The sequence below is a fragment of the Lacerta agilis genome, chromosome 3 (assembly GCF_009819535.1).
Source record: "Lacerta agilis isolate rLacAgi1 chromosome 3, rLacAgi1.pri, whole genome shotgun sequence".
In the NCBI taxonomy this organism is placed as follows: domain Eukaryota; kingdom Metazoa; phylum Chordata; class Lepidosauria; order Squamata; family Lacertidae; genus Lacerta; species Lacerta agilis.
The window spans coordinates 115,347,483-115,370,962 of NC_046314.1; the positions used below are offsets into that span (position 1 = coordinate 115,347,483).

General features: G+C 47.6%; 1 protein-coding gene across 1 annotated transcript; it reads left to right on the forward strand.

The window, feature by feature from the left end:
• CHRNA2 (cholinergic receptor nicotinic alpha 2 subunit) lies at positions 1–22,115 on the forward strand. The gene is made up of 6 exons (XM_033145488.1): positions 1–109; positions 10,593–10,744; positions 13,432–13,476; positions 14,883–14,992; positions 18,977–20,075; positions 21,985–22,115. Exons 1-6 carry the CDS (start codon positions 1–3, stop codon positions 22,108–22,110), a joined length of 1,641 nt encoding a protein of 546 aa, XP_033001379.1. The 3' UTR covers positions 22,111–22,115.
• The last annotated feature ends 1,365 nt before the right edge of the window (positions 22,116–23,480 follow it).

A 23,480-nucleotide genomic window follows, 5' to 3' on the forward strand; every position in this document is an offset into this window, starting at 1 on the left:
ATGCCGCCCAAGCACAGTCGGATGCACTGCACATGCCTGGAACTTCCGGGCACGCGCAGTGCATCCCGCCTGGCGCTGCTGGTCCTGCGGCGACCGGTGGAGCCACTGGGTGAGTGGTGGCTCGTGGGGCTGCCCTGGCTGTCCGTGGAGCAGCACGGATGGGGTGCCGGGCAGCAGGGAGTGGCAGGAGGGGCCTGGGAGTGTCACCCCCCTCCCCTGGAACCTGGGGCACAGCGCCCTCTACGCCCCGCCCTTCCTACAACACTGGGGTGGAGCACAGGATGGGTTGGAAGAAGAGGAGGAAGAGGCAGGCCAGGCAAGAGAAGGGCCGGGTGCTTCCCTACCCTCTCCTTCACCACTGCCTCCCAGAACCAGGAGGGGAGTGAAAAGGGAGGAGCAGGGGATATTTCCCTGCAGGCATGGTCTCCGGCTGTGTGAATGCAGCCCGTAAGGAGGAGGTAGATAAACTGGTGGAGGGGGACTGGTCCCCAGAAGCTGCATCTGCTCCATAGAGAGCAGACTAGGGAATAGCTGCCTGGATGCTAGATTTGGCCCCACATTTGACCCCCAGCCCTGCGGCTCCCTACCCCTGAGCTTAGGCTGTGGGGTTTTTTTAATGTTGTATATTACTGAGAGTACCTTTAAGCACAGAGGTGATGTTTGAATATTATAAATAACTGTCAAGAAATTAACTACGGCTTCAGAGCTAGAGAACGGCATCCTTCTGGTCTAGAATCAAAGTTCTCCGCAGCCACGGCTGAGCCCTGGAAGGCCTGTTTTCAAAATTCTGTACCCTGATTTTCTACAAGCAGTTTCCAAAGTAGCTTATGAAACTTAAGCCGTCAGACTGTAATAAAATTAAGACCATCGAGAACAAGGGACAATTCAGTTACTTAGACTTTCAAAAGGCACAGTCGGGCACATGCAATGCTCCTCTTGAGCTGTCAGGTCTTTGCAGCTGTTCAGTTTTTGATTAGTCTGTCCCCTGAATCTTTTTTACAGTATACACCTCTTTGATTTTTCTTTGCTAATATGGTGGAAAAGATTTTTTTTAATTAAATAAATAAATAACTCTAAATATAGCTTAATCATGAAAAGCCTGGAAGATGTGGTTATCGCACTCCTTCTGGGAATTTTCTCACATTGCGGCTTCACAGGTGCAAATTGTTTCGGATGCTTCTTTGCTGCCACCTGTGCTCTGTTATGCAACTGGTCAGGCAGATGTCCTAGATTCCACCTCCAGATTTTCCGCGTGCCCATCAGCCTTGCAGACAGACATGGCTCCTCATCCTTTGCACTGGGTCTGAGCCCGTCGCTCAGCTCTTGCAAAGCTTGATTCATTTCCAAGAATGTCTAACATCGTGCACAAGTCTCTGGCTTTATGCAGGTGCTCAGCCATTGCATACCTACTTTTAAGGGCCAATGAAATCGCACTAGAATGCTCAAGGAAGTTATCAATGCTTTTGGTATGAGCTTTTGTGTGCGTGCACACTGTATCTGAAGAAGTGTGCATGCACACAAAAGCTCATACCAAGAACAAACTTAGTTGGTCTCTAAGGTGCTACTGGAAGGAATTTTTATTATTTATTTATTTATTTATTTATTTAAATAAAGAATTTATTGACATTTTCATAACACAACACAAACCCACACCTACAAATACATAACAAATACAAATACATATTTTGCCAGGATTCTTCTTCTTATTTATATACCTAAGAAAAAAAATTTTCTATTTTCGAATCTTGACGTTTGACTTCCCCTGCCTTTTCACCTTCGGTTTTAAAACTATATTTTACTTCCATAACAACTTTTCTCTAAAAAACAAAACAAAGAAATTAACTTCAAATAAAGATAACACCATTATCTTAATCTTCATATTCTAACATAAATCTTAACAAAGTATTCTTATAAAATCTAAACTTACTTCTTCTGTCCTTTATCATGCTGCTGTTAACATAAAATCTCAATATCTCCTTACTTAATCAAGATAAACTTACAGTTAAAAACCTTCACACTCCGAATTCAGATACCATAACAAGCCATTTAAATTTTACATTTAATACTTCACCCCACACCCCCTCTGTCCATTGTCTTTCTCTGTCTTTCGCCGGAACCAATCTTCCAATTGTCTTCTTTTCCCAAATGTCCACAGATCCAGGCAGCATTCACAACAAATCTTGCATCAAGCTTCAGGATACACATCCCCTCTTTTCTGGGCTCCTCCGCTTCTTTGTACCATACTTCTTCTTCTTGTAGATATCTTAATTCTTTGTCCCTTGCCCCCGAGCTCACACCTCGGGGTCTGGATATTGCCAATTTTACCGTTCCGGGACTGCCACCCCCAAAGAACGGTTCTTTTTCCCGGAGTCACCCAGCCATTTCAAACCATCCTTCAAGTATCCCTTCTAACTCTTTGCCAAGGTTTTCTTCCATTGTGTAAAACTTTTGAAAAGCCTCCTCTGTGGAAAATAGATTTTTTTTATTTATTATCCCACTCAAGACTTTCAATTTCCGATTGAGCAGTTCCAGTCTCAAGACAGTAAGCATTTCTTCGTCCGTTAGTCCAGAGTTCAAAACAAGTTGCAACACAAAGTCCAGCATGTTGGGGGAGGGGGTGAGTGTCAAATTTCAGTTCCTGTCTTTTCCTTCCTTTGTTTCAATTATTTCCCACGTCAGTCAGTCCAAATTTCCCATCGCCATTTTTCTGAAGCCAGAGCGTAAAGACCAAAACTTTAAACGGAGATATTTTCTACCCACTTAATCCCCAAAGGGAAATCTCAGCAGTCTCAATTTTCAAATTCCAAACACATTGTATCCATTGTTGTAGCAGCAGTCACTTAAACTGGTTATTTTCTTTCCTTCTCCCGAAGGGAGGGAGGCAGGCTGCCTTTCCTCTTCCCCCCGGATCGTTCCAAAGGTAAAAAAGTCAGTCAAGTACTCACAACCACCGGGTTCTTTCAAATCCTTAATGACAGGTAGAACTTAGACGCTCATCTCGGGATTTGTCGCCGCATTTGCATCCCGGTTGGGGCATGTCCCCTATAGCCCGGCTCCGTCGTCCCTTCACCCCCACTCCCCCTTTACAGGGGGAGCGAGGGAAGGGTTCGGAGCCACAACGGGCACAGCCGGGGAGCCCAGGGTGCGGGACGCTCTTCCCGCACCCCACCGGAGCCCCGCTTTGCGGTAGCGGGGCTCCAACCCCCGGGATGGACTGGGCGCTTCGCAGCCGAAGCAGCCCACGACCACCCGCTATGGCGTCGCCGCCGGAAGTCGGAATTTTTATTATTTATTATTTTGTTTTGACTATGGCAGACCAACACGGCTACCTACATGTAACTGGATCGATGTTTTTGTTATTTTTTCACTCCACCCCAGTCTCCAAGGGGTGAGAGACTCCAGGGGTTCCCAGGCACTTACCCAGGTTCAGTTTCTGTGATGGCCTGGGAGTCAGACTCTGATGCTGAACCTGAGGGATCCCAGCCTGCACAGGATTCCCCGCCTCCAGAACCAGCTGAGCCGGGGCCAGGACTTGAGCCTGAAGGATCCCCACCTGTGCTGGATCCCCAGGTGCAGGCATCAGCAGAGTCTGCTCTGGCTCCTGATGGGAGGGAGGACCCATAGCCTGCAGGTGCTCCACTCCCAGCCTCTTCAGAGGAAGCTGAGGCAGCCCCTGGGTCCAGTAACCCACCAGCCTCTCCTGAGCTGCAGAGGCTCAGGGCAGAGAGGCTCAGGGAGCTAAGTGCCTACAGGAGGAGTGCTCGCCTCCAGGCCCAGAGGAGAGGTGAGTCTCTGGAGGATCGGGGCCGCCCTAAGCATAGGGCCAGATAAAAGCCAGCCAGACCCAGCCCAAGTTGTGTGAGCAACTTAGTTGCAAGCGTATGCTCAACCTGCAACCTCATGCCTGCACCTGCCTTGGACCTTGACCTGCTCCCTGCCTCGCTCCCCGCCGGACTGACCTCCTTTGGACCCCTAGACCCAGGACTGGACTTGGACCTCGCTTCACGGACAAACCCCTGGGGCCAGCACAGTTTCCTTGGAATAAAGGTCAGGGGGAGACTGCCGTGCCTTTATGATGTGGCGTTTTTATTGACCCATATATACAACCTGAGCATAGGATGGAGGGACTCCCAGCATCCCAACAGATATCGCTTCTCCATTAGTCTCAGCTTTGGATCCAGCACTGAGCAAGCAGGTCTCTGTGTCTCCACCTTCCAGCTCATCTCACACCCCAAAACTCTGGCTCATGTTCTCCTACCTAGCAGTTAGGTGAGGGGGTGGAGTAGGACCCGCCCATTTGTTACATGACACAGAGAAATGTCTTTGGTTATACTAATCATGGTGCTTAGCTAGACACCCAAGGCCATTGCCTAGACAAAGGGACTGGTTTGGCAAGCCTGATCTCGTACCTCCCCCCCACACATACAGGACCCCCCAAATTTAGAGGTGAGTCAGGTCATCATTCAATCTGATACCCCAAATTCCTAACATCATCACCATCCTTATACAGGTGAAACTCGAAAAATTAGAATATTGTGGAAAGGTTCATTTCTTTCAGTAATTCAACTTAAAAGGTGAAACCGATATATGAGGTAGACTCCTGACATGCAAAGCGAGATATGTCAAGCCTTTGTTTGTTATAATTGTGATGATTATGGTGTACAGCTGATGAGAACCCCAAATTAACAATCTCAGCTTTGGGGTTCTCATCAGCTGTATGCCATAATCACCACAATTATAACAAACAAAGGCTTGACATATCTCGCTTTGCATGTCATGAGCCTATCTCATATATTAAACTCCAGTAGCAAATGAAAACAATTGCTTACATAAATGGAAACAAAATAGAAAATTCTTTCCAGTAGCACCTTAGAGACCAACTAAGTTTGTTCTTGGTATGAGCTTTCGTGTGCTGAAGAAGTGTGCATGCACACGAAAGCTCATACCAAGAACAAACTCAGTTGGTCTCTAAGGTGCTACTGGAAAGAATTTTCTATTTTGTTTTGACTATGGCAGACCGACACGGCTACCCACCTGTTACATAAATGGACTTTTCCATGATATTCTAATTTTTCGAGTTTCACCTGTATACTTTCTATAGCGTTCAATGCCAAAATAAGCTTCTAAGCACTTCACAAGTTCTTCAGCTGAACCCGTGGCATCTGCATGTAGAAGAGTGGTCTGTTTGTTCGTTGTATTGTGCCTCTTTTAAGAAGCAGAAGCTGCATAGTTGACCTATGGAACTCCCTCCCACTAGAGGCATTGACGGCCACTGGCTTGGATGGCTTTAAAAGAGGACGAGACAAATTCACGGAGGAGGGGAGGGCTATCGAAGGCTACTTAGCCAGGATGGTCCTGTTCTGCTTTCACAGATGGAAGCAGCGATGTGCCTGAATCCCAGTTGGTGGAAGCCGTAGGAGGGAAGAGATTGTTCTTGGGCATGCTGATTCCAACAAGCATCTGGTTGGCCACTGTGAGAACTGGGCAAGATGGGACTCTGGCCTGATTCTGCTGGGTCTTCTTATGTTAGAAGTGAGAGTTGAGTGTACCATATGTACCCGAGTATAAGCCGACCAAAATATAAACCGAGGCACCTAATTTTCCTACAAAAACCTGGGAAAGCTTATTGACTCAAGTATAAGCCGATTCACCTTTGCCGCTGAGGAGGAGGAGGAGGAACGAGCAGCCCGAAAGCAGCCCTTTGGGCTGCTCCTTCCTCTTCCTCCTTTGCCAAGTTTGCATTTATGCGAGCAGTTCAGGAATGGAACAAGCTGCCTGGGGAGAGTAAAGAACCGCTGTTCTTATACACTTCTTAAGGAATGGTTGACTGGGGAGAGCGGGTGGCGGCACGAGCGAAGAGAAAGGGCTTCTTTCTCGTCGCCCCCACCGCCTGCCTCACTCGAGTATAAGCCGAGGGCAGCTTTTTCAGCACAAAAAAATGTGCTGAAAAACTAGGCTTATACTCAAGTATATATGGTATTTAGCTGCAGTGGCACATCAGAGCGCACATAACTAGCTTTTGCCTTGATGATACTTCCTGTTGCGGATGACTCTTGACAAAGCCTAAGGAACATTGGAGGCCATCAATGCCAAGGATGGTTTTGGCTGTGACATGACGGGAGAATTGCTCGCTGTGAGAGAGATGTGCTTTCCTAGTCAACAGCCTTTGGTGTTTGGGAGCGCTCTGACAGGATCACCGCCTGATTTGGAAAGACACAGCGAGAGGAATCAACCTCCTTCGCCCTTCCTTTTCTCCGGATTCACGTCACGTTCTCGACGGCTCCATAATTCTCGCCTCCGATGCTGGGAGCGGTTAATAAGAGAAACTTTGCAGAATCTTATGACTTCCCGTCAATCTCGAAGGCTCCGTGCCAAATCTGGGCTTCCGAGTCGGCACGATGAAAGTCTGCCTGAGTTAACGTTACAAAAAAAAAGTCTGCAGCCTTAATTAAAGATTGCCACTTTCGAGTCCGGAGAAAGATTGGCAGCGCAATTTTGATACACTGTGGAGCAACAGAAACCGCAACGCAAATTAGAGGGGCACATGCATTATGAGTCAAATTCGGATGAAGAAAGAGAAGCAGGGAGGGAATTGAACTTGCAGCTTCACAGCAACAGAAGTTGCAGTTTGGGGGTGTCTTTTTTGAAATGCCAAATTGGGCCAAGCTTGCATGAGCTCGTCATGATTCCACACTTGGTGAATTGCAGATAGATGTGTAACATAAAATGAATGCAGGTAGGTAGCCGTGTTGGTCTGCCATAGTCAAAACAAAATAAAATAAAAAATTCCTTCCAGTAGCACCTTAAAGACCAACTAAGTTTGTTCTTGGTATGAGCTTTCGTGTGCATGCACACTTCTTCAGATACACTTCAGATACATGTGTATCTGAAGAAGTGTGCATGCATACGAAAGCTCATACCAAGAACAAACTTAGTTGGTCTCTAAGGTGCTACTGGAAGGGATTTTTTATTTTATAAAATGAATAAAGCAGCTCTGTTGCCAAACACTGTTTGGGTGCAAGTAGACAGCATGGAAGTTCTTTCTGTGACAGTTAACCAAGGCCATTCATACAGGTCATTCATCATCCGATGCTACAGTCAACAAGGGACCAGAACACTGCTCAGGCTTAACCCCAAAGGCAACCCCAAAGCTTGGGGGCAGGCCAATTTTCTAGTGTTGAACCACAGCACCCTAGAAGCTGGGTTGCTGGATGAGACCTTCTGGGTGCTTACACCCTAGGAGCCTACACAACACAAAACACGTATGTAGGTTTTATTTTATTTGTTTTTTTATCTTATATTTTGGAAATGTACATCTAGTTTTTTCCCTTTAATCCCCCCCCCCAAGAGAGTGGGGCCCTAAGCTATAGCTTGTTTAGCTTATACGTAATTGTGGCATTGGATCCGAGAACTGTGGGTGGCAAGATCGCCGCTCTTGGGACATTTCTGGCAGCCAAGGTTGCGCCATCTTTCTCTCCTGACACCCCACCCCCCCCGGCTCCCGAAGGCAGACCTGCTCACGGAGATGAAGTGCCACGTCTGTTTACACGCCAAATCTGCTCGTCAAGAGGCGCTAATGAAAAGAAATGGAGATGGCCTCACCAATGGCTCATTTGAGTCCTTAAGGCTATCAATCCCTCAGTGTAGCTTTGCATGGCTGTGAGAGGCTGAATGGACGGGAGCTGCCCGCTTATTTTGCGAAATATTCCACCCCTTGACCCCCTTTGTGTGTGAGGTGACTTGTTCCTTCTGCAGCATTTTGCCCAATTTTCTGAGGCAAAGCGAGTTCCTTTCTTCCCGTCTTGAAGAACCGAGGGAGAGTTTGAATGGAAGGAGATTAGATATGTAAGGAACCCACAAAACAGTCCAAATCAACGGAGAGGAGGAGGATTCATGTGTATCGCACCTGACAAGTGCACGGAGGGCATCAGCCGCATGACAAGCAAGGGGCAGACAGGTCCCTGCCCCCAAGGAGAATACAGTCCACGTGAGGACAATGGGAGAGAGCAGGCAAGGAGGCAACAAGAGGTAGGAGAGGGAGGGACAATCAAGGGAGGGGGTGAGCATCACAGAGAGGTGTGAAGGTTAGGGGAGGGACAGGTAACAATGAGGTGGAAATCACGCAAATCTGAGCCATCATCTCAGTCATAAGAAGAGCGTGTTGATTCAGGCCAATGGCCCATCTAGACTAGAATCTTGTTCTCACAGTGAAGAAGGGCTTTCTTTTATCTGTCCTGAATCTTCTACCATTCAGCTGCATTGAGTGCCCGCAAGTTTCATTGTTATGAGAAAGGGAGATGATGGCATGTTTGGCTCAGTCATGAGGATCTGGTCCAGTGCTGGATGCTCTACCTAGTGAATAACAACAACAACAACAACAACAACAACAACAACAACAACAACAACAACAATTGTTGTTGTTGTTGTTGTTGTTGTTGTTGTTGTTGTTGAGTCGTTTAGTCGTGTCCAACTCTTCATGACCCCATGGAGCACAGCATGCCCGGCACTCCTGTCTTCCACTGCCTCCCGCAGTTTGGCCAAACTCATGTTAGCAGCTTCGAGAACACTGTCCAACCATCTCGTCCTCTGCCGTCCCCTTCTCCTTGTGCCCTCCATCTTTCCCAACATCAGGGTCTTTTCCAGGGAGTCTTCTCTTCTCACAAGGTGGCCAAAGTATTGGAGCCTCAGCTTCAGGATCTGTCCTTCCAGTGAGCACTCAGGGCTGATTTCCTTCAGAATGGATAGGTTTGATCTTCTTGCAGTCCATGGGACTCTCAAGAGTCTCCTCCAGCACCACAATTCAAAACAACAACAACAACAACAACAACAACAACAACAACAACAAATTATTATTTATACCTTGCCCATCCAGCTGGGTTTCCCCAGCCACTCTGGGCAGCATCCAACTGAATATTAAAAACACAACACAGCATTGAACATTAAAAACTTCCCTAAACAGGGCTGCCTTCAGATGTTGTTTAAAAGTAAGATAGTTGCTTATTGCCTTGACATCTGATGGGAGGGCGTTCCACAGGGCAGGCACCACCACCGAGAAGGCCCTCTGCCTCATTCCCTGTAACTTCGCTTCTCGTAGTGAGGGAGCCGCCAGAAGGCCCTCAGAGCTGGACCTCAGTGTCCGGGATGAACGATTAGGGTGGAGACACTCCTTCAGGTATACTGAGCCGAGGCCATTTAGGGCTTTAAAGGTCAGCACCAACACTTTGAACAGGCTCCTAACTCCTTGGCTGAAAAGGGAGAGAGGGTCCCATTAATCTTATGAGAACCTTGGCTGTCACAGGGCAAGCCAGTGTCAGTAAGTCAAACAGTTCAAAGCTATAGTTAACCATGAAATCAGTTGCCGAGACCAAAACTCCCAGCCTCCCCACCGCCGTCAAAGTTGTCTCCTCTCCAGGGCTTCTTGCAAGAAATCAGAGACTGTGCCTGCGTATAGCCTGCCTTTGCTCTGGTCGTTTCACCCCTCTTCTGGTTCTGGGAGACAGGAGGGAGGGGAGCTTGTCCCAGCAGGAAGAGGAGACCCCCATCCTTTAGCCTGATTGACCTCTGCCTTTTGGCTTCCCTCCTCCCACTGTCCTGCTTCAGCTTCTGATTCTGGACTTCTCTCTGCCACAGACGCTCCAAGCTCACTAACCCCTCTTGCCCCTTCAGCTTCTGACATCTCCTCTTCCCAGTCTTCTCCCTCTGACCGCTCATCATTGCCCCAGGCTCTAAGCCTTTCCCCTTCTTCTTCCCCAACTGGTTCCTCCCTCCATTCCTCCACCAGTCCATGGCATTGGCATTCTGCACCTCAGAAGAAGTTTCTCCTGCAGTGAAAAGCAGGAATAAGCAAAAGCCCACAAAGCTTATGGCCTTGAAGAGTGGGAAGCAGGTAAACCTCATTAGCTAAAGAGGCTAGTTGTACTTTGGCCGGGGACTTCTGGTCCCCAGGGGGTTTCTATTGTGGAGTTGGCCTCTGGCTGCCTCTGCTGCAAGCGCATTAGTCCGATGCTCCTGCGAGCATGTCTTATTTCATCTTGCATTGCCAGGCGATTTGGCCATCTCTAGGCTTCATGCAGCAGGATTCTCCCAGCGCCTGCCAGTTTACTTCCCAGGTTCCTGCATCGCCATAAATCCTCACAACTTTCCTGTGCTTTGGGTATTCTCCTGATATCTGCCAGACAGACTTTCAGTACTGGACCGCTGGTGGGACGTGCAGGAGTCAAGACTGTGCTGCCTGGAGAGACCCCAAATTGACTCTTGCCACAGAAATAAGCTCACTAATTGATTTTAGGCAAGGCCTGCTCCTTTCTCTTAGCCTCAGTCTTCACATCTGCAATATGGGTGTGGCAATGCCAGCTTACATTTACATGGTTGTTGTAAAGGTTTTTGAGATGGAATGGGTGTGAAGTGCTTTGAACTTCCTAAAGAAAGGTGGGGGGTTAATTCTGGGCATCAGGCGATAGTTGAACTTTGATGTCCGTCCTTAACTGTTGACATGCAATTAACAACTGGGGGCATTTGATAACTGACCTGCAATGATTCTCAGCATTCGTGGCTGGTTCTTGCCAACTCATAACATTTGGTTTCCATTTCAGCCTCAGTCCAAGGCCGAACGCAAACCCAGGCTGAGGAGAGACTCTTCAAGCACCTTTTCAATGCATACAACAAGTGGTCCAGGCCAGTCCCCAATACCTCTGATGTCGTTATTGTCAGGTTCGGGCTGTCCATTGCTCAGCTGATTGACGTGGTATGTGTCCCAAACAGTGTCTGTTCACTCATCTCGCTGCTCTTTGCAAAGAAAAAGAAAAGAAAAAAGAAAAAGCAGCTTTCCCTTTAGTGATATTGGAAGAGGCAATGTGAAAATGGAGTGTGGGCGGGAGAGGGGAAAAAAGACCTACCCATTCAGAGTGAGGGTAGGAAAACCCTCGCTCTGAACTGGCTTCGTGATGTCCTGCAGGCCAATCTGATGTATGTGTTATATATATTTTTTCTAGATGACTATGCACTTTGCTGCATAAAAGCGTTATGTGTTGGGGTAGATATGAACTGAAGAAACTGCATCTGGCTGCAGTTGACAGGAAAAGGACACAGAGAGGTTGCCCTTCAGATGGAAAGCAAGGCCAGTTTGAAGTGGTTACCTTGTTCTCAGATATCAAGAAGCAGGTTGTAGATCTCCTCACTCTGGTTTAAGAGGAGTACATGTGTGAACACAAACATAGGGAGTTGCATTCTACTAAACCAGACCCTTGGCCCCTCTATTCCAGTATTGACTATGTATTCACTGGTCTTCCACTTGTTCTGACACGTATTGGCTAGTCTTCCTTGGAGATCCTGGCTCCTCCTGCATCCAAAGCAGCTGTTCTGCCACTGACCCTTTGGCTGAGCATAGGGTCCCGATACCATTGCAATATCTCCCTTTTTTCAGGCCTGGGTATAGTGAGCCGATATGAAATACACAAAATCTTGAAAAACTCTGAAGTATGAACTATAAAAATATATTAATGTATATTATACCGACAAATTGACTGAAAGTAACATAACTTAGAATCATAGAATCCTAAAGTTGGAAGAGACCACAGGGGCCATCCAGTCCAACCCCCTGCCAAGCAGGAAACACCATCAAAGCATTCCTGGTGGATGGCTGTCAAGCCTCCGCTTCAAGACCTCCAAAGAAGGAGACTCCACCACACTCCTTGGCAGCAAATCCCACTGCTGAACGGCTCTCACTGTCAGGAAGTTCTTCCTAATGTTTAGGTGGAATCTTCTTTCTTGTAGTTTGAATCCATTGCTCCGTGTCCGCTTCTCTGGAGCAGCAGAAGACAACCTTTCACCCTCCTCTATATGACATCCTTTTCTATATTTGAACATGGCTATCATATCACCCCTTAACCTTCTCTTCTCCAGGCTAAACATACCCAGCTCCCTAAGCCGTTCCTCATAAGGCATCGTTTCCAGGCCTTTCACCATTTTGGTTGCCCTCTTCTGGACTTAACACATATCTACAAGTATCTCCTCAAAGGCATAGCCTATGGCATACTTTCCAAACATAATCTACTCTTAAAGTGCAAAAGTTCAATATGCAATACTATGTGCTGTAGAGTGATTGTACAATGAATGCTCATAGATATGGTGTATACAGCAAAGTCCCTCAGACGTGGAGGACAAATGAGGACTTTTGCACTTTAAGAGTTGATTATATTTGGAAAGTATGCCATAGGCTATGCCTTTGAGGAGATACTTGTAGATATGTGTTAAGTTATGTTACTTTCAGTCAATTTGTTGGTATGATATACATGAATATATTTTCATAGTTCATACTTCAGAGTTTTTCACGGTTTTGTGTATTTCATATTGGGTTATTATTTCGTGATTGTCTGTTGGTTTTTGCGCTGGGTATAGTGAGAGCGGAGGACTCTGGTCCCAGATGACCTCTTTAATTAACATTCACCTGAATTTCTTTGTGGGGAGGTTACATAATGTGGCCTGGAGCAACGGTCCCCCCCCCCACCTTCAGGTGCATTCCCCCATAATTTCCCTTGCTGCAGAAAAGGCCTTTATGGCTTTTTTTTGGAACAGGCTTTGATGCACAGGTGCCAAATCCACTTCAATGTTGCAACCTGAATTGGCTGGTTTGTGATTTACAGTAGTACCTTGGTTCTCAAACTTAATCCGTTCCGGAAGTCCGTTCCAAAACCAAGGCGCGCTTTCCCATAGAAAGTAATGCAAAACGGGTTAATTCGGTCCAGACTTTTAAAAACAACCCTTCAAACAGCAATTTAACATGAATTTTACTATCTAACGAGACCACTGATCTATAAAATGAAAGCAATGTACAGTCAATGTTCTGTACTATAAAATAAATCAGACAGTATTGTAGATGATAAAAATTAAAATGATTATTTTTTTCTTACCTGCACTGATGATAGTCATTGTTTGGATGAGGCGCTTTTATCCATTTCCGCAGTCACACAATCAATCAATCAATCAATCAATCAGTCAGTCAGTAGCTGAACTGGATTCCTCACAGTCACAAAAACAAATGAACCGAAAAAGCCTCAAAAACAAAAACGCAAAATAAATAGGAAAAACAAAAGCAACAAACTTAATCCGTTCTGGAAGTCCGTTTGACTTCCGAAATGTTCGAAAACCAAGGCGAAGCTTCTGATTGGTGCAGGCGCCTCGGAAACAATAGCTGACAGCCGTGTTGGATGTTCGGCTTCCAAAAAACGTTCAGAAACCGGAACACACACTTCTGGGTTTTCGGCGTTTGGGAACCAAGGTGTTTGAGAACCAAGTTACCACTGTAATCCCATCCACAAAATAGAGACAGCAGCTTCTGTTTGCACCTTTGCGTTTCATTCAAGCAACCTCTCTCTCTCTCTCTCTCTCTCTCTCTCTCTCTCTCATCATCATCATCATCATCTGCAAATCTAGGATGAGAAGAATCAAATGATGACCACCAACGTTTGGCTCAAGCAGGTAAAGCAGGATGGGAGTTGGAGGCAGGGAGCACAACGCAAACTCTAGCAACGTTCTGGGGGTGTAGAGGAGGAAGGGACCCAAGGGTCTTCTTCTCCAACCCTTTGCAATGCAGGAATGAAGATATAGTGTATTTCTCTGTGTATAAGACTTTTAAAAATTAGGCAAAAATTGGGTCTCGTCTTACACATGGATAGTTAATGCAGAAGGGGGGCATGTGATCAATGGCAGCATCAAGCAGGAGATTGGCAGCGGCGATTGGGCGGGTGATTGGTGGCTGCGGCAAGGCCTGCTGGCGATTGGCTGTGGCTGTGGCAATTGGGCAGGCGATTGGTGGCTGCGGCAAGTGGGTGGGTGGGCTGTTGTTGGCGGAGAGCGGGCAGACAATTGGCGGCTGTGGCAAGCGATCGGCAGTGGGGGGGCAGGTGGGCGAGCGATTAGTGGAAGTGACCCCCCCCACCAGAAAAAGCTAAACAACTTAATTTCTTAATTTTTTGGTTTTAAAAAAATAGGGGTCGTCTTATACACGGGAAAATACGGTACTCTAACACCGAGCCCAACACAGGGTTTACTTTTTGCCAGTTCTTATTCAAGGGTCTCGCAATGCAACTTGGTGTCAAATAAGGAACTGGAAGCAAGCCCTGTAGGTAAAGCATGAGACTCCGAATCGCAGGGTTGTGGGTTCGAGTCCCACGTTGAGCAAAAGATCCCCGCATTCTAGGAGACTGGACTAAACGACCTTTGTGGTCCCTGTCAGCTCTATAGATCAACAATTCTACGATTAACTTCAGCCTTGTACAGATGGTCCCCTAGACCCCCACGCCTTGAAGATTCCAGCCATGGCCTGGGGGTCCTAAGCTAAGAGCTGTTACCTCTTATGAAGGTTGGCATTAAGGCTGCAAGACTGAATTCAAAAGGACTTTCTTCTGAGTAGACATAGTTAGGCGTTGCAGCCTTAGTCCACTAAAACAGTGTTAATTAATTTATTTTTTTAATAATTAAGAAAGTTAATAAATGGAAAGAAGATAAAGTCCCTACCAGAGAAAAATGGCAGATTAAGGTGATGGATTGTGCCGAAATGGCTAAAATGACTGAAAGAATCAGAAATCAGGAAGACCAAAATTTTAATAAGGAATGGGGGGAAATTATAACTTATTATCATAAAAGATGCAGAAAGAAATTATTAACAATAGGACCCACAAAGGGGAGGAGGGAAGTCCAAGAGATTCTTTGGAATCTTGTTTCTATGTTGTACGTTTGATATGTGACTGCAAAGTTTTAATCTGAAAAACAAAACAAAAAAAGTATCAAAAAAGTGAGAAAGTTGATAAATGTGTGCTTCAATGTGAAGAATATGCACATCTTGGAAGTGAATAATGAGCCCAGGATCGTTTCCTTGCCACCAGGAATGGAATGACTACAAGCTGCAGTGGAACCCGGTGGATTTTGACAACGTCACTTCCATCCGAGCACCTTCAGAGATGATCTGGATCCCAGACATTGTGCTGTACAACAAGTAGGTGGAGAGGGGAAGCAGCTCATTGATTCAACAACGCCCACGGGATTGTTGATTCAAAATATGCCACGGGAAGTCCTTGCCCATGCAGCACATGGTTAAACTATGGAACTCACTGCCACAGGAGTTAGTGATGGCCACAAACCCAGGTGGCTTTAAAAGAGGAAGAGCCAAATTCATGGAGGAGGAGAGGGCTATGGATAGCTATTGGAGGGAGAAATGCTTCTGAAGACCAGTTTCTGGAAACCACAGGAGGGGGAAAGCGCTCTTGCGCTCGGATTCAGCTCACGGGTTTCCCCATCATGGGCATCTGGTCTGTGAGAACAGGATTCTGGACGAGATGAGCCAATGTTCTTAAGTGTTCGCGCAGGGGGATTAATCTGAGAAAGGCCTCAGCAGGAGTAGCTCAGCACCAGTCAAGCACATGAGAAAAGTCCTGCTGGATCAGGCCAATGGACCCTCTAGTCCAGCACCCACACAGATGCCATAAAGGGAAGCCTGCAAGCTGGACCCAACACTGTGGGAAGGTTCAGGGATGCAGGAGAGGATATATTGTTCAATTAAACACTTTCCAACTTGTGTTAACAAGTTCTACAATTTAGCAGAGCAACATTCCCCTTTTTAAGCTTGTGTAGTGGATAGCGCTTGCCAGGCTTGTATAAGCCTCTAAAATAAGTGTCCTTGGTAAAAGTATAAAAAGAGTTTACTCACTCACATTCTGTTCACAGATGGATCCCAGAAGGCAGACTTAAGTTACAAAAGTAATATACCTGGAATCTATCCCATAAAGAGATAGTCCCTTTGTCCTCTCTTGGCTGGAAGCTGGAAGCTAAGAGAGCATCTTAGGCTAAGCAGATGTTGCTTCTTCAATGAATGTAGTTGAGAGAGAAAGAGAGAGAGAGAGAGAGAGAGAGAGAGAGAGAGAGAGAGAGAGAGATGGCTGTCTTGCCCTGTGCTTTTGTCATTACCTGCATAAGGAAGGCCATGCTATCTCTGGTCACATGTAGAGGAAGCCTGTCCAAGCTCAGAAGGAAACAGGAAGTTTACCTGCTGGCTGGACAAACATTTCTCCCCATGTGTAAACATGTTTACTCTAGGAATGTTGTACTTGACTGCTCTGTGTTTTACATCCCACAAACACCAGAGCATTGTGCACACTTCAGCATTGGCCTTAGTGGGGTTTGGAGAACATGTGGCGCACGCAGCTCTGTCATTGGCGGACCTTGGTCATATGCCGTCCTGTGTGAGGCTGTTTCATGCTCTTCCCACCAGCCCTCGCACCGTCAACTTAAGCCAGGCTTTGGAAAGGAGTCACAAGGCTCTGGAAGAGCACTAGAGCCCTCCGACCTCCTTCCAAAAGCTAGGCAAGCGCTGTGGTCTTGGGGTTGCCGATTGGAAGGTTGGCGGTTCGAATCACCACGATGGGGTGAGATCCCGTTCCTCTGTCCCAGCTCCTGCCAACCTAGCAGTTTGAAAGCACGTCACAGTAGAAGTAGATAAATAGGTACCGCTCCGGCGGGAAGGTAAACGGCATTTCTGTGCGCTCTGGTTTCTCTCACGGTGTCCCGTTGCGCCAGAAGCGGTTTAGTCCTGCTGGCCACATGACCCAGAAAAGCTGTCTGTGGCCAAACACCGGCTCCCTTGGCCTGAAAACAAGATGAGCACTGCAACCCCAGAGTCGCCTTTGACTTAACCATCCAGGGGTCCTTTACCTTTTACCTTAAGTGTATACTAGTCTCTGAGAAGTCGCACTCCTCAGCTCTGTGCCCAGTGCAACCCACAACTCGCATTGCCCTAAATCTGCATCTTCAATTACCGGTACTTACAAACACACACACACACACACCAAAAACCTGTCGCCAGGGTCAGATGCCTCACTCTGCAATTTTTCATTTTGCTTGGGTTGAAAATGTCACATACCACCTCAATTCAGAGTGCGGTGGATGGTGTGGCTTTCTGGGGTGTGTGGGCGTGGCAACTCCGCTTTTTAAAAATGTGTGAGAAATGCAGTACTGTATCCTTCATCGAAGGACAGCCTTGTGGGGAGATGCTCAGTCTGTGCACATGGAAGATGTACCTGCTGTTATGACTTCTTGCACAAACAGTGTCCCAATAATGGCTTCGTTCCATTGGCTGGTGTTCTGCTGCCACCCAGTGGTACTTTGGAAAATATTTCAGGCCAAAGGGGACTTCTCCATCTGTCTTCTATCCACCGCAGCGGAAGGCCCAAAGGAAACCACATCAAAAGTCCCAGCAAAGGTCGGTTAAATAAACAGCACCCTCCATATCTACTAGGCTAGTCATCACTTTAGCAAAGAAACAAGTGGGGTTAATCGCTGGGTGTTTGGTTGCCAAGAATACCAATAGCAACATTTTATTATTTATAGCTTACCCATCTGGGTGGGTTTCCCCAGCCACTCTGGGCAGCTTCCAGAACATATAATAAAATGTCAAACATTAAAAACTACCTGATATGGGGCTGCCTTCAGATGTCTTCTAGTAAAGGTAAAGGTAAAGGGACCCCAGATCATTAGGTCCAGTCATGTCCAACTCTGGGGTTGCGGCGCTCATCTCGCTGTACTGGCCGAGGGAGCCGGCGTAGAGCTTCCGGGTCATGTGGCCAGCATGACTAAGCCGCTTCTGGCGAACCGGAGCAGCGCACAGAAACGCCGTTTACCTTCCCACTGGAGCAGTACCTATTTATCTACTTGCACTTGACGTGCTTTCGAACTGCTAGGTGGGCAGGAGCTGGGACCGCACAACGGGAGCTCACTCCATCGCAGGGATTTGAACCGCCGACCTTCTGATCAGCAAGCCCTAGGCTCTGTGGTTTAACCCACAGTGCCACCCGCGTCTTCTAAAGTTGTGTAATTCTTTATTTCCTTGACATCGGATTGGAGGGCGTTCCACAGGGCGGGTGCCACTACTGAGAAGGCCCTCTGCCTGTTTCCCTGTAACTTTAAAGGTCAGCACCAACGCTTTGAATTGTGCTCAGAAACATACTGGGAGCCAGTGAAGATCCTTTAGGACTGGTGTTATAGTGTCCCGGCGGCCGCTCCCCGCCCCCAGTCTAGCTGCCACATTGAAGTATAAGCCAAGAAAGGATAGGAAGAATGAAATGAAGAAAGAAATGAAGAGCAGATTAAGTATGGTATATAAGGCAGCAGGGAATTGCTTGTGTGGGGGGAATCATGATTTTAAGGAGATGTAGAATTGCTTAGAAAAGTTTATAAATTGGATTTTGTGTTAAGTTTATAAAACCAATCGCAATCATATGTTAGAAGTAATAGATTTCCCACCCCCATAACCCCTCTCTCCGTGGGATGTAACATAAGCAGTCAAGTACAATATTTCCTGTTTCCTAGAGTGTAAACGCAGGGGAATGTTGCTCCAGCCAGGAGGATTTCCTGTCACACCTGGTCTGGAGCATCCGCCCCCCCTCTGTGTGACCAAGTAGGTGGGTGTGACCCTGGAGGACCCTATAAAAGGGCTGGTCATGCAGCCATCTCCCCCCCCCCTTCGATTTATTCCATCTTGATGTATTTTGCTGTCTGCTGGCTCTCAGCCAGCAGCATATGGGCTCGTTTCCCTACATGGGATGAACCCACTCTCTTTTCTGTAACTACAAGCTAATGCCTGCCTTCTGGGAACCTACTGTGAACTGAATGTGAGTAAACTTCTTATTACCTTTAAAAGAAGACTGTTGTGTCTTTATTCTTTTTAAGATGGATTAAAGGGGAATTTACCAGGATCAAACCCAACCTGGACAAGCCAGATTGGGTTGCTTAAGTAAAGAGATTCAAATGAATCTCTTGCTTAAGTAAAGAGATTCAAATGAATCTATCAACTAGCTTCCTGCAATATACTGGAGAATGTACTATGCTACCGACTCACTAGCGTGTGTGAGGAAGGATAATATTTAATCAATATATTCCTCCTACTATCCACAACCATCACACACTCTCCTCTCCATTGCTCCTTCAGTGCCGACGGGGAGTTTGCCGTGACGCACATGACGAAGGCACACCTCTTCTCCAACGGCAGCGTGAAGTGGACCCCCCCGGCCATCTACAAGAGCTCCTGCAGCATCGACGTCACCTTCTTCCCCTTCGACCAGCAGAACTGCAAGATGAAGTTCGGCTCGTGGACGTACGACAAAGCCAAGATTGACCTGGAGAGCATGGAGCGGCAGGTGGACCTCAAGGACTACTGGGAGAGCGGCGAGTGGGCCATCATCCACGCCGTGGGCACCTACAACACCAAGAAGTACGACTGCTGCACTGAGATCTACCCCGACATCACGTACAGCTTCGTCATCCGGCGCCTTCCCCTCTTCTACACCATCAACCTCATCATCCCCTGCCTCCTCATCTCTTGCTTGACCGTCCTGGTCTTCTACCTGCCCTCCGACTGTGGGGAGAAGATCACCCTCTGCATCTCCGTCCTCCTGTCCCTCACTGTCTTCCTCCTCCTGATCACCGAGATCATCCCGTCCACCTCCCTGGTCATCCCTCTGATCGGAGAGTACCTCCTCTTCACCATGATCTTCGTGACGCTCTCCATCGTCATCACGGTCTTCGTCCTCAACGTCCACCACCGCTCGCCCAGCACCCACAAGCTGCCCCAGTGGGTCCGTGCCGTCTTCCTGGACTTCATCCCCAGGTGGCTCTTCATGAAGAGGCCCCCGGTGCTGACGGCGGGGCTCAGGGTGGCCAGCGAAGAGGTGATCGGGCAGTACGATGCCCCTCCGGCAAATCTGAGCACGTCCCGGTGCTGGCTGGAGACGGACGTGGACGAGAAGTGGAACGAAGAAGATGACAGCAGTGGCAGCAGCGAGGAGAGGAGGAGGACCGGCCGCCTGCCCCTCCAAGGCACCTGCCCCCACCATTGCCTCCAGTACCGTTACACCTGCGCCCGGCACCTGGGGAGGGGCTTCGTGGAACTGGTCCGCCGCCCGGCCACCAAAACGGAGACCCTAACATCCTCTGAGCAAGGGCTGCAGCTATCTCCAAGCATCTTGAAAGCCCTGGAAGGGGTGCACTACATTGCCAACCACCTGCGGGCTGAAGATGCTGATTTCTCGGTGAGTTGTTGACTCTGGGAACTGAAAAGCTACACTGTGGGGTTAGGACCCAGGACCCCCCCCCCAGATCCACTGTTGCATTCGTAACACAAGCAAACTGTTCCCTCTAGACCAGGGGTCCCCAAACTAAGGCCCGGGGGCCGGATGCGGCCCAATCGCCTTCTAAATCCGGCCCATGGACAGCCCAGGAATCAGCGTGTTTTTACATGAGTAGAATGTGTCCTTTTATTTAAAATGCATCTCTGGGTTATTTGTGGAGCATTGGAATTTGTTCATTCCCCCCCCCAAAAAAAATAGTCCGGCCCCCCACAAGGTCTGAGGGACAGTGGACTGGCCCCCTGCTGAAAAAGTTTGCTGACCCCTTCTCTAGACGCCAGAAACAGGGTGTCGCGGCAGCAGCGTCCCTCCCCCAGTGCAGGGGTTCCTAAACTTTTTTTGAACCGCTTCCCCCTGGGCTCCACAAACTCATCCCTAATTCGCCCCCCTCGCCTGACCATGTAAAAAGCGTTATTCCGAACATCGGTTTGCACAACCCACTAAGGAAGATAACATCGCAACACAATTCAGAAGAGTAACGATTCATTGCACATTTATTCCAAGTCCAGTTAAAACTATCCAGTTTAATTCCTTCAACAAAACAGATGGACTTGGTCCAGTGATGCCCTGCCAGATACATTTCAAGAGGGTTTAGGCACAGATACTGCTTGGGTCTCCCTTTATGACGACCTCTGTTGGGAGAGAGATGGGGGAAATGTGTCCCTGTTAATTCTCCTCGGCCTCTGTGTTTGTGGGAGGGGAGGGTTATTTTTGTTTTAGAATATATTTTGTATTCTTGTTTTATATTTTTCTGTTGTGAGCTGCCCTGGGATATTTGGGTGAAGGGTGGGATAGAACAACAACAAGAAGAAGAAGAAGAAGTCTGAGAATCATTTACATCCCCTGCTGCATGCTTGAGTCTTAGAGTCCCTCTAGGTAATCCTGCCCCCGCAGGAGGCAGTACTGCCCACTAAGAGAACCACTAGCTTAATGGATGTCCCCACTTAAAGTTACTTCCGTTTTTAAATGAAAGGATCATCCCACAAGTTGTTGCTGTGGGAATGCTTAGGGATGTGGATGAGGACATATTGATTAAGATATCCTATCCCAGCTTGTGTTAACAAGCTCCAAACTTAGCAGAGTTGCATTCCCTTTCTAAAGCACAGCAGAAAACGGTTGCACAGGCTTGCTAAAGCCTCAGAATAACATACCGTATTTTTCGCTCCATAAGACACACTTTTTTCCTCCTAAAAAGTAAGGGGAAATATCTGTGCGTCTTATGGAGCGAGTGGTGGTCCCTGGAGCTGAATTGCCCATGGGTCAAAAAAGGATCATGCTTTTTATTTTACAAAGAGAAAAGGGGGTGTTGAAAGGACATATATTCCTGGTATATTCCCCTTCTTCCCTCTTAAAAGTAAAGACACAACACAGTGCTCTTTAAAAGTATAAAAAAGAGTTTACTCACAGTTTTCATCCTGAAACAAAATTAAAAAAAAAATTCTTTCTAGTAGCACCTTAGAGACCAACTAAGTTTGTTCTTGGTATGAGCTTTCGTGTGCATGCACACTTCTTCAGATACACTGAAGTGTATTCTTCAGATACACTGGTGACTTCTGTTTCAGTGTATCTGAAGAAGTGTGCATGCACATGAAAGCTCATACCAAGAGCAAACTTAGTTGGTCTCTAAGGAATTTTTTATTTTATGAGGTCTGCAGTTAGAGTCTTCCAATAGCCGTGGGTAAAGAGACCCCTGCGGGAAAACACTTGAACAATCTGCTAGATGTGCTGTTTCAGGACCCAAAGGGATGTCTGTGCATTATAGAGACCTGCTGGTCAAGGAGGTGTGTCCTCATGGTTTCTCCTATGCTTGCAGGTGAAGGAAGACTGGAAGTACGTCGCCATGGTGATTGACCGCATGTTCCTCTGGATGTTTGTCATTGTCTGCTTGCTGGGGACGATTGGACTCTTCCTCCCACCTTTCCTGGCAGGGATGATCTAGTAGGGTTGGTGGACCCAGAATCCCCCCACGAACTCTCACCCCCCACCTGCCGTGCGGCTCCAGCAAAAGCGTCGCCATCCAAATTCAGGACAAATTCAACTCAGAAGCACCTGTCTGCCCGGGAATCTTACTTAGCATTGCATTCTTTCTTAGCTGAACCAGTTTTTACAAATCAGTAGGGACTGGGGACTTGAACTTTCTTCCAGACTGACCTCGTCTGCCATTATTATTCAGAGAGGCCAGAGATAACCCTGGAAAACTTCCTGTGGTGGGAACAATGTGCAGGCTGTCTTTTGCTTTGCTGAGAGCATCCTTGGGGCTGATGGCTGCATTTAGTTAGCCCAATTTAGCAAAATGCCTGTTGTTATGACAGGCTGCGTGTGAAACGAGGCTTTGCAAATGGCGAGAACCCCCAGAGCGCGCAGCAGTTTTGCATGGGAAGATAAGCAAAGGCGAGAAATCAGAGGTGCTGTTAGGATAGTGGCAAAGACCCTCTCCCCACCGCCTGGCGGCTGCAACCAATAGTAATCGACCTTGCTTCTATCAGCTTAGCCCCGCCCCCTTCATCTGCATAGACCTGCTCTGGGTTCTTTTGCTTGGTCACACTAGAATGTGACGGAATGTTTATATCGAAATTAATGGCATCAATCCATTGTAAATGTGGGTCGCTTCCAGATGACCTATTTATCGAGCATTCTGACCGATTTGTTTGCACAGAGCTTGCAGGAAGATTATACAACTTTGCATCAAGCAATGGCCATCTCACCCGTTCCGGTGCGTTTCCACGCCACTTTCCTTACTGCAAAAAGTCCGGTCTTTTTGGAAGCAGGTTTGCAGCACAGGAGCCCCAAATCCCTCTTAATTGTGCCCTCCCTGAATTTGCTGGTTCGCAATTGACTCCCACCTGCAAACTAGTGGCAGCCTGAGAGCCCCCTTCGTATGGACTACCGGTGCTGTGAAAAGTCCCAGACAATTGGGTTCTGCCTTCCTTGGTGCCAGTTTTTGGACTGCAGCCACATTGGGTGACGTCCGATGTGCAGCTGACATGTCAATTTGCAACAAAGCACTCGGCCGATAGTTGCAGCTCAGAGGGGCAGGACATGAAAAGCCTTGCGGAAACTCCCCCCGTCAGCTTTGCAAGGAAGGATAAAGCTCAAATGCCCCTCTGGGCTGAAGAGCTAAAAGCCTCCCCTTGCCTTTTGTGATTTAGCTACTTGCCGAATTCCTGCATTGCAGGAGACTAGATAACCCCTGGAGTCCCTTCCGAGTCTACAATTCTATGGTTCTATCTCAGGGTGCAAAGGGGGAGGGAAACCACTCTTTCTGGGAAGTGAATATTCCTTTTTGACTTGCAGGCAGGCTCCATTCTG